Here is an 11,813-nt window from a genome sequence, read left to right as displayed (position 1 = left end):
CGATCTTGGTGACAAAATCATTTGTACACCAAACCCCAGCAGTATGCACTTTATTCATGTAACATACCTGCACATGTACCCACTGAACCTAAAACAAAAGTTGGAAGAAAGAAAAAACCCCTTCAAAAAATCTGAACAAACTTTTCTGTTTAACTGATCAGTTGACAGAAGCTTTGAAATATCATTAAATATACAAAACATTGTACTGACATGTAATTTATTCAGTGTTTCAAGCATTGAAATTACCATAACAGAAAAGAAAAAACAACCAGTTTCATTATCACAAGCAGTTATCTTTTCTTCTTAGGTGTCTGAATGTATCTTTGAAAGCATATTTTTAAAGTAAAAATTAAATATGTTTACTTTAAAACTTTTCATTAGGCCAACAAATCACAAATCTAGTCAATATAAATGTGTTACTAATTAGAAGTCAATATTCTTTCTTGAAGGGAAAACTCATATATCTTATTTTTTAATATCTAGAAAAGGACTTTTTCAAAAATTACATAAGTGATAAACATAAAGAAAATTTAATTTAAATAGAAAGTAAATACTATATCCTATTTACTCCCCCTCTAAAATTCCCTACCATGACTAGTTTCTTAAATCTGTCACTTTTATTATCAAGGCTGAGATTATTGGCATGGCATTGGATATCCCATGAAAATCAAAACCTTTAAAGTAGCTAGACAAAGAAGAGTTTTTTTAAATTTTCAAGGTGTGCATTTTTCATTTAAACAGTCTGTATCTTTTGGGAGGGGTAGGGGTAGATAAGGTGAGAATAACTCAAAACACTTATGACTAGGAGAGACAAAATACTAAAATACAAATCAATTTTCAAACTTGAGGTTTTCATTTTCCAGGATTATCCTTATTTTTGTAAACTATAGTGATCACGTTTCTGCCAGGTTCATTCATAGGATATTCGAGATAAGAACTTTCTTTTCCATATTATCAGTAGAGATGCTATTGCATTACGAGTCATGCCACCATGCTGCAGCATAAGATTTGCAGTTCTTATCTTCTGGTAATGATGCTTCCTGCTCTTCTCTCTGCTTCTACGTATACAGCAAGGTCTCATTCATTACTCTGAGTTTTTAAATAAATTATTTGTCCAGTGATTGTTCTAAACAATCAAAGCCTACAAATGAATCTAACAAATTTATAGCTTAATATTAGGAAATCTATAACTTTAAGTCACCCATATGAGTAGGCTGATAAAGAAAAATCATATAATCTCCACAAATGCTACAATGTCATTCCATAAAACTCAACATGTATTTCTGACTAAAAGCAGAAACTCCTAATAAAAAATAGATGGATGATTCCTTTATAAGGCAAAAATAAATGCATCTCAAATATACCAAAAAACCTCCCTTATATTTGATGGTGAAATCTTAGACATATCACCCATAAATTCAGATTAAAATCTAGCTGAATTGGTTAGGCTAAGAATAAAAAGAGCAATTTTGCTAAATCTATAATTTCTTACTCCCTAAATTGCTGGTGGCTAGGTTAAGAAACACCTTCCCTTGTGCTACAGAACTTTAAAACAAACATGAAATACACATTAGACCCCTTATGCCAGTGGGAGATCTTTATATTTTGTGAAACACTACTTTTGATAATTCCACAAAGTCATATAATAATGGTCTGTGAGAACATTAATGCTATTTCATAAAATGTATCAATTGTAAATTAGCACAGCCTCACTAGTTTGCTTTCTTAGGCTGTTTCTCAGCACTGAATAAAACTCAGTGTAACTCTACTGGCTAAGACAAGTTATTTGATCTGGTCAACTTCCTGCTTGAGCAGAGTGAAATAATAAAGTGATTCTGATGGTTTCTTGAAATGTAAACATAATACAAAATTTTCGTTATACTGTTTTTCTTCTATTTCACAATCCATAGCTACATACTCTGGGCAAAACTACTTCAAAGGAAAAGTTGTAACCCTTTTTATTAGCTCCCCTGAGACAACAGTGATCTGCAGTCAAATTCCAACTCTTGAAATCTCTTTTAAGGCAGATTTATTGGCCAAGTCCCTCTCTAATAGCAACATTAAATGGCAAGTTAAGCATAACCACAGCAAAAAAGCTATCATGAGTATTCCACTGTAGGCATTAGATATACTATTTGTTGCATGGTGTGTATTTTATCTTTCTGGGAAAGAAGCTCACCGATCTTACCTTGGCTTACTTAGAAGTCAGTTTCTCAGCTGCATCTTCTAAGTGAGAAAGATAAAGATATTTGTTTGGCTACTCTTAGAAAATCTTTTTAGGCTTTAAAGGGCATTATAGTCAAGTGTCTCCCAGAAAAACAAGTCAAAGGTAAATAACGTGGAGATATATTTGCAAGATATTTGATAAAGATCTAATTTATTAAAGAGTTTTTATGATCAGTTAAGAAAAAAACACCAACAACGCTATAGAAGAATGGACAAAGGTTATCAGGGGAGCAGTTCACATACACACAAAAGAATTTCAAAAGACTCGTAAATACATCTATGAAGGCCGGGCGCGGTGGCTCACGCTTGTAATCCCAGCACTTTGGGAGGCCGAGGCGGGCGGATCACGAGGTCAGGAGATCCAGACCACGGTGAAACCCCGTCTCTACTAAAAATACAAAAAAAAAATTAGCCGGGCGTGGTGACGGGCGCCTGTAGTCCCAGCTACTCGGAGAGGCTGAGGCAGGAGAATGGCGTGAACCCGGGAGGCGGAGCTTGCAGTGAGCCGAGATTGCGCCACTGCATTCCAGCCTGGGCGACAGAGCGAGACTCCGTCTCAAAAAAAAAAAAAAAAAAAAAATACATCTATGAAAAGATGTTCTATCTTACTCTTAATAACAAATAAAAATAAAACGCCATTTTCACCTTAGATTGGGAAATATCAAAAGGTTTGAAAATACAATATTGGTGATGATGTTGGTGAGTGTGTAAACATAGAAGGTGGTGTTGCAATATCTATTAAAATTTAAAAGCACACAGAGCTTAAATCTGGCACTCTTAGACTTTCCTTGACCACTATATCAAAAAAGTTCCCCCCAATTCTGTCTCTAGCCCGTTACTTTCTTCACATCATACTGTAATTTGTAATTTTTGTCTGTTGGCTTTTGTAAGTCTGTCTCCCCCAGTAAAATGTAAAATTCTATGATGGCAAGGAGCAAGTCTAACGTGTTTCTTGGTTTATCCCCAGTACCAGCCATAGTGCCTAATACATAGGAAGCACCTGATATTTTCCCTTTGTTTCCATAATTCTATTTTGAAATTAGCATTTCTAGATGACCAAAAGGATTCTTTTCGGCCTAATATTCATCTATTTTTAGATGAATATGCTACAGATATACTGTCACATATCCACAGAGGCTTTCAATATAGTGCTCTGTGATAGCAAAATACAGAAAAACATCTTAACCATCCAACAAAATATGGTGCTTTCATATAATGGAATACTACAAGGTTATCTAAAAGAAAGAAAGATTCATATGTATTGATATAAAACATCTCCAGGATGTATTAATCGAAAAGAGCAAGGTGTCAATCCATGTGTATAATGTGGTATAGTTTGTTCTAAAAATGGAAATTCGCACATGTAACAGCATGTCTATCACCAATATGCCACAACCCCCTTTGGCGAAAATCTCAAGCTGGTGTGGTCTAGTATCAGCCATGTCACATCCTGTGGAAGGGTAAATGTGCCCTGCCACTTCACACTGCCCTGCCAGATTCTAGAACCCCATTTCCTCACCTTCAGTTCTCTGGGGGCTGATCAGTATTTTGAACTTTGAAAAGGGGGTTATCCAAATGAGATAGTTTGGCTAGTGTTGAACTAAAGTCTCAGGGGCCAGGCACATGTCACTGAATGACAACAAAGGCCTTTTAATAGACCATGAATGGAGCTCACTCTGAAGTATTCCCAAGACTGGTGCTAGCCAGTCTCTAGATGCTAATTCTCCTGTCCTTGTGGTCCCTCCTGATCTGGTCTCCTCCTCATGAGTTCTGCCAACTACCTTATTCTTCTTCTAGTTCTGTCTCTCTTGTTATTTCCAACTGCATCATTTTGTAAGTCTCCCACCATTTCTCAGACCTTGATCAAAGTGAATCATTCCACGGGGGTTCAGGCTGTGAGAAACAGCCTGCCTTTTATCATATTCTGCTGGGAAAAAGTGCAAGGAACATCATATTCTGTGGGAACAAGAGCCAAACTGCCTCATCATGGGAACGCCTTACCAACACATAGCAGTACATAGCAGCAAGCCATACTGCCCAGACCCCTCCCACCTAGGCCTATAAGTACCCCAGCCTGTAACTGGTGGTGGGCACTGGCATTAGGCTGGTTCCCCACCTCTGTAGGTGTTATGCTGGACATAAAGCCGGCATTTCCTGTTGAACTGCCCTCTGTGTGTATGTCTTTCTTTAACCCTTGTCTTCCCTTCACAACCTAACGTGTGTGTGTGTGTGTGTGTGTGTGTGTGTGTGTGTGTGACTAGGTCTGGCTATGGTATTCAGGCTGCTCTTGAACTCCTAGCCGTAAGCAATTCTCCCACCTCAGCCTCTGAAAGTGCTGGGATTACAGGCAAGACATCATGCCTGGGCCTTCTTCTTTATACCTTATCATTTTTTCTTTCTCTTGCTAGTCTAGGTGGCCCTAATCTACTCAAGCACTCTGATCTTCATCTTTTATATCTCTTTTTATGAATAAACCCTATCGACTTCTAATAGTCAAAGTCAAGCTTTTCTTCAAGAAAATGTTCACTTTTAGCACATGTACTTTCATTATATGTTTTTTAAAAAATCATTCGAAAGTGTAGTAGGCATTTATTGGTTGTCTATCCCCCTTGCCCAAAATTACCCTGATTTTCATTCAAGAATTCATTCCTCTAGAACTGGCTTATGACTCCACAGACAAGCCATTCTATTTCCTAAGCAACAACACTTGTTTTGAGTGGGTATGTGACCCAAGCTTATCCCATTATGGTGAATCTCTGGATTCTTGGTTGGATTAGCAACTAAGAAGTGTTCTCTCTTCAGAAGTGGACCAGAAAAAAGATAACTAAACTCAGGAGCTTTGGCAGCCCTTTTGTTATGTAAGGGAAACCAGCCCAAGGAAAATGGCCCTTAGAAAAAAAAAGTGGAGAAGAAAGCCAAAGTCCAATTAAAACCATGCAGAAAATCCATCCTTCTTCTAGACTTTTCATTTGTAAGAGCCACTAAATCTTTCCTATTTTCTAAGCCAGTCTGTTAACTGAAAGTAGAAGTATACACTTCATTGAATCCTTTGTTCTTTCTGGGCTTCTTTTGGTCCCCCGGGGCAAATGAATGGCAAAACAGAGTAACAAGCGAAAAAACCTTTAATAGCTTTTAATCTTTACGCTGCAACATATACCCTTGTATATGCACAGAATGTATATTCTGTATATAAGACACCAAAAATATATATTTTGGGGGGAAAGGTGTCAGGGGCTAAAGTGAAAGATTCACTTTTTACTAACTCTCCTCCTATAATGGTTGAATATTTTTAAAACCATGTGCACATATTACTTTTTAAAGTTAAAATAACAAAAAATAAGCTGCTAAAGATATCTCAAAAGAAGCTTTTTCCTGAGGGACTTACTAATATGGTAAGTACAGTAGCACTGTAAAGCCTTTTAACACTTTTGGTCATATAAAATTTTTGTTGTTAAAAGTCCTGCTGTGCAACAAATAAGTCCTTACTTGTCATCTTTCCCTTTTGTCTTTTTGTACACCATCTCTCGGAAACTGGCTAAAATCTTATTTTCTCTCTGTCGTCTCTCTTCTTGGTTAAAGGATGCAAGAGCTCTCTTCTCATCAGCACTGTAGATCTGGTTCTCCTTACGCAGTCGTACAGCCTCCATCCTGCGATGCCTGCTACCACTCATGACATAACCTGAGCATTCAAAAGAAGCGATCTCCTCACTTGTCAACCCAATTTCACCTCTGCGCGGGATTCGCTTTCCAGCTTTTACATACTCAGCCATAGCTGCACCTTCACCTGGGAGCAAAGCATGGCCATAGTTCAAAGGTTTCTCATCTTGAGAGGTATGTATTATAGGTGCTTCTGGCCCTATTAAATCCATAGTATCTGCCACATTTGGCTGCTCCATCCAGGTATCTTCTGACAACTCCTCTTCTGAGTCTTTACAGCTTGAGTCACTGGATTCTTTTTTGGTCTTCTTATTCTTCTTTTTCTTGTTTTTCTTTGTTTTGTGTTTCTTTTTCTTCTCTTTCTTCTTGGCTTTAACTCTCTTTTTATCATCATCAGAGTTAGAATTTGTGTCAGACTCTGAGTTACTGTCACTATCAGAATACTTCCTATGCTTTCTTTTAGACGACTTATTCTTTCTTTTTCTCTTGTTTCTTGAACGACTGGTCTTCTTTTTCCTATGTTCTTCCGAGTTGGAATCTGAACTGCTGCTTTTCTGATGCGTTACCTCTTCTTCATCCTCAACTGGGCTATGTTCGTCAGAATCTGGCTCAGGGAACTTTGGACACGGCCCCCACACTTCAGGCGCTCCCAACTCCCCAATCCTCTCTCTCTCCTTCAGCCTCCTCTGCCGATAGCTCTCTTCCTTCTCGTAGTCTTCCGCCGACTGCCGTTCTTCTGCACAGTAGTGGTGATGGCAGCGATATCCACTATACGAGGTCGACCAAGAGGACGCGAAGGCGTAGTTGCGGAATCCTGGGGGCCGCCCTCGCGACCCAGAGCGACTAAAGGGGTAAAGAGCGCCCACGTCCGACTCACTCCAAGGAGGCCTGAGGCCCTCACGGCCGCGGGAGTGAGAGCGGGAACGGCCATCCCAAGAGGAACATCTGCTCTGCGGGGATGGTGGGCTCCCCGAGGAGCTGCGTCCTGTTCTCCGAGAGCCCATGATGTCCTCGGAATAGGTGGACCGGGATACCGGGGGCATGAGCCGCGCCTCAAGGCTGGGCGGTTACTACAGACCCAGAAGCTGGCTGGTGATTCGCGGCCACGCAGGCGCACTAGAATCGGCCTCCCACGCACGGCTTCCGCTTCCTGTCAGTTACCAAACGGAGAACGAATCCGCGCGTGTGCTATGCGGCGCGCGCCTTGGCTGCGTGAAGGCTTCTTGTGGGAAGTAGGTAGGATCCTTAGGGCGCGCCTGTTTTTAGGACTTGCATTCCCCAACTTGAGCCGTGTGGGAACATAAAAGGACGAATTTGCGTTAATGATCCCCTCTACTGTTGGAACACCCACTTCTCTTTCTCGATTTCGCCTTTTACCATTTTGCTTCTCACCCTTTGTTCTTCCCTTTCATTTCCACCTCCTTAACTTTACCCCTCTGTGGAAGATCCCTACTACCAACGCTCCCCCTTTTTTCCTTCCTAAAAAAGGAATTTGTCCACCCTCTTCGTGGAGGAAATATGTTTAATTAATCACTTCCCAACCCCCCTTGTTACCATTGGAAGCAAGAACCAAAACTTCTTTTGGAATCAGTTTGAGCTCACCCTCTAAGCTAGGTGAAGGCCAGAGTTGTACTTTTTGTTTTGTTTTGTTTTGTTGACAGGATCTCACTCTGTCGCCCAAGTTGGGGTGCAGTGGCACGATCATGGCTCAGGGCCGACTTGACTTCCTAGATTCAAGAGATCCTCCCGAGGAGTTGGGACTGCAGGTGCCCACCACCACGCCAGGTTGATTTTTTTAAATAATTATTTGTAGAGACGGTTGTCACTTTGTTTCTGAGTCTGGTCTCAAACTCCTGGGTTCAAGCGATCCTCCCACCTCAGCCTTCCAAAGTGCTGGAATTACAGGTGTGAGCCACCATGCCCGGCCCAGAGTCATGATTTTAATTATTAAATTCACAGACTTTTCCACCCTAGAAACACACAGAAGCATCCCACTCGATCTTGTAGACAGATGTCTTTCTATCTAGGGAGACTTCTTCAGAAACTTCGTAGTTTGGAAACCACTTTCTCGATACACATTAGATCTCACTCTCAGAAATGATAAACATTTTATGCAAGATCATTTAACTCTCATCTTAAAATGTAAATAGGCATTAACATCATCTTGGTTCTCTCTAATTAAGTTGATGTGCTCAGTTGTTTGACAGCCAGGTCAAAACTTAAGAATGATGCCTTCCTGATGCTAGAACTCTAAACAACAAAATGGGGGAAATTAAATTGAATAAGACCAAATCATATCATTTGCTCTAAGTAGAATTTTAGTACTTTGATTGAAGGGGATAAGAATTGGTTTCATACATAAATTATGTGAATTTAGGAACTGGTAAACAGCAGGGAGTATTATATGTGAATGGTCACATGTATAGTGAAAATATCATATGGATAGAGTGAGTACTATAGAATTTGTGTAAGTAAAGAAAATTTTCTTTTGGAGTTATAAACTACTTGATAGGCCAATGAAATTGATATGTCTTACTTGGATAATTGTAAATTTAAGCCATTTAGTATCTGATGTAGACTTGAATTACCAAGCTGGTTGATGAAATACTTCTTTCAGATAGTGACACAGGAAAATGAAATTTAGAATATATTTTTGATCTTTAGAAAAGTTATGACCTAGACTAGGGGCTGGCAATCCTTTTCTGCAAAAGGCCAATAGTAAATATTTTAGGCTTTGTGGGCCAAGAGGCAAAATTGAGGATATTATTACATACTTTTTTAAGACAAAATGTACATTTATTTTAAATGATAAAGCATAATCAATAATTTGTTCAATTATTCCAAGGAATAGATAACTGTTTTTTTTTTAAATTTTTATTTGAAGTTCTGGGATACATGTGTAGAATATGCAGGTTTGTTACATTGGTATACACATGCCATGGTGGTTTGCTACACCTATCAACCCATCATCTAAGTTTTAAGCCCCACATGCATTAGCTATTTGTCCTGCTGCTCTCCCTCCCCTCCTCCACCCCCTACAGGCCCTTGTGTGTGTTGTTCCCCTCCCTGTGTCCATGTGTTCTCATTGTTAAACTCCCACTTATGAGAACATGCAGTGTTTGGTTTTCTCTTCCTGTGTTAGTTTGCTGAGGATAATGGCTTCTAGCTTCATCCATGTCCCTGCAAAGAACATGATCTCATTCCTTTCTTATGGCTGTATAGTATTCCATGGTGTATATTACATACTTATAACAAAAGAAAAAGCACATTTTCATTGATGCAATATAATTATATTATTATTCAAACTATAATAATTGAGTATAATTTTGCAATGCATATTTTCTAATGTGAAGAATGAAATTGTTTTTTGGATGAATAACCTTTTGCTTAATTAGGGTTCTGCCCTTGTAGGTCAAAAGTAGCCATAGACAATATATAAGTGAATGAATATGGCTGTGTTCCAACAAAACTTTATTTATAGCCGCTGAAGTGAATTTCATATGATTTTCATGTTACTAAATTTTATTATTCTTTTGATTTTTCCCCAAGCCATTAAAAAATATAAAAATAATTCCTCACTCAGACCATTAAAAAACAGGCCATGGGGCAATTTTGGTCTGTAGGCAGCAGTTTGCTAACCCCGATTTAGCAGAAAAAGCAGTGGTGCAAAAATTATGCTTATAGGGATAAAAATAAATGCCTACCATGCCTTTTTAATGGGAGGATGGGTTTTATTTTCTAAATTTTATTTATAGATGAGCAAATGTTCATTTGCATAGAGCATAGAAATATATTTGAAGAACTTTAAGAAAATAGGGACAGTTTTTGAAATAACAATACATTTTAATCGTCAAGGAAAGTACCAGATGTTGAATGCTCAGCTAAAATGGAATTGTTCTCACAGGTAACCTTTTACTACCTTTCTTAAAATTTCTCAAAATTGTTTTTCATAAATCTTTCTTCTAGTTTTTATTTTATTTTATTATTTTTTGAGACAGGGTCTTACTCTGTTGCCCATGCTAGAGTGGAGTGGTACTGTCATGGCTCACTGTGTACCCTTGACCTCCTGGGCTTAAGTGATCCTTCCATTTCAGCCTCCCGAGTAGCTGGGACCACAGTTGTGTGCCACCATGCCCAACTGATCTTTGATTTTTTGTAGAGCTAGACCCTGTCTCTAGACAGATGTTGCCCAGGCTGATCTTGAACTCCTGGGTTCAAGTGACCCTCTGACCTCAGCCTCAGAAAGTGCTAGCATTACAGGCATAAGCCACCATGCCCAGCTCCCAATTTTCCTTTTAAAAACTTTCAAACCTACAGAAAAGTTCAGACACCCATATATCGTTTACCTAGATTCACTAGTTGTTATGATTTGGTTTCTTACTCAATTGAAAGAAAATTGCAGACATTATGATGCTTCCCCTCTAACTATTTCAGTCATGAATGCATAAAAAGAACATTTTCCTTCATAATCACAATGTCATCCTTACCCTCAAAACATACAGGATATGTTCAAAATTCTTCAATTGTTCCAAAAATGTCCTTGAGGTGGGATTGGGTATTTTGTGGGTGTTTTTAAATCTAGAATCCAAGGATCATGCATAGCATTTATCATAACATTTTAGTCTCTTTAATCTAGAACAGTTTCTCTTCCTGGTCTGAATGTTTGTGTCCCTTCATAATTCATATATTGAAATCTAATCACCAATATGATGGTATTAGGATGTGGGGCTTTTGGGAGGTGATTAGGTCATAAGAGTGGGTCCCTCATGAGTGGGATTAGTAGTCTTATGAAAGAGGCCACAGAGAGCTGACTTGCCCCTTCCACCATGTAAGGACACAGGTAGAATATGCCATCTATGAACCAGAGGGCGGGCCCTCACTGGACACCAAATCTATCTGCACCTTGATCTTGGACTTCTCAGCCTTCAGACCTGCAAGAAATAAATTTCTGTTGTTTATAAGCCACCCGGTTTATGGTATTTTGACATAGTAGTCCAAAGGGACTAAGACAGTCCCCTCAACTTTTTTTTTTAATTTCTTGACATAGTTTCGAAGAGTCCAGGGTGATTTTTTTTTTAATATCTCACAATTTGAATTTATCTGATTCTTTCTTCAAGATGGAATTCAAGGTAATCCTGTTTGGCTCATCACATAGGTGATATTATATATTTCTTATTGCATTACACCAGGAGGCACTTAACATTAGTTTGTCCCAATCTATACTTACACTTATTATTAAGAAATTCCTGGCTGGGCGTGGTGGCTCATGCCTGTAACTCTAGCACTTTGGGAGGTCGAGGCAGGCGGATCACTTGAGGTCAAGAGTTCGAGACCAGCCTGGCCAATATGGTGAAACCTTGTCTCTACTAAAAGTACAATTAGCTGGGTGTGGTGGTGCATGCCTATAGCCCCAGCTACTTGGGAGGCTGAGGCAGGAGAATTGATTGAACCTGGGAGATGGAGGTTGCGGAGAGCCAAGATCATGCCAGTGCACTCCGGCCTGGGTGACAGAGCGAGACGCGAGACTCCATCTCAAAAAAAAAAAAAAAGAAAGAAATTTCTAATAAGCAAATTTATAGAGTTCTGGAGACAAACTGGAATTCAATTCCTTTCCAAATTACTTCAGACTGCCTTTACACATATATTTAGTGACCTTTACACACAAAAACAACAATAAAGGCAATATTTTGCTTTATGTCAATATGAGACATTCACTAATGAGAACCATTTTGAAGCACCTAAAACAAAAACAAAAAAACAAAAACTGACATGGGATAGTGTTTATAGCATAAGGTTAGGTAAAAAAAAAATACTATATCAGCCATAAAAATGAATGAAATTATGTCTTTTGCAGCTACATGGATGGAGCTGGAGGCCATTATCCTAAGTGAAATAACTAAGAAACAAAAGTCAAATACCACATATTCTCA

The 11,813-nt window shown here is 38.9% G+C and overlaps 1 protein-coding gene across 1 annotated transcript; it reads right to left on the bottom strand.

The window, feature by feature from the left end:
• Window positions 1-5,330: 5,330 nt before the first annotated feature.
• NKAPL (NFKB activating protein like) lies at window positions 5,331-6,995 on the bottom strand. The gene has a single exon (XM_003271994.2). It carries the CDS (start codon window positions 6,924-6,926, stop codon window positions 5,709-5,711), a length of 1,218 nt encoding a protein of 405 aa, XP_003272042.1. The 5' UTR covers window positions 6,927-6,995; the 3' UTR covers window positions 5,331-5,708.
• Between the last annotated feature and the right edge of the window lie 4,818 nt (window positions 6,996-11,813).

This window comes from Nomascus leucogenys, chromosome 22a (assembly GCF_006542625.1).
Source record: "Nomascus leucogenys isolate Asia chromosome 22a, Asia_NLE_v1, whole genome shotgun sequence".
Taxonomy (NCBI): domain Eukaryota; kingdom Metazoa; phylum Chordata; class Mammalia; order Primates; family Hylobatidae; genus Nomascus; species Nomascus leucogenys.
This window is presented reverse-complemented; position numbering and strand designations above follow the sequence as displayed.

What these genes read in the sequence shown, in the direction of transcription:
- NKAPL (XM_003271994.2), bottom strand. Translation starts at nt 6,926, where the DNA reads ATGCCCCCGGTATCCCGGTCCACCTATTCCGAGGACATCATGGGCTCT.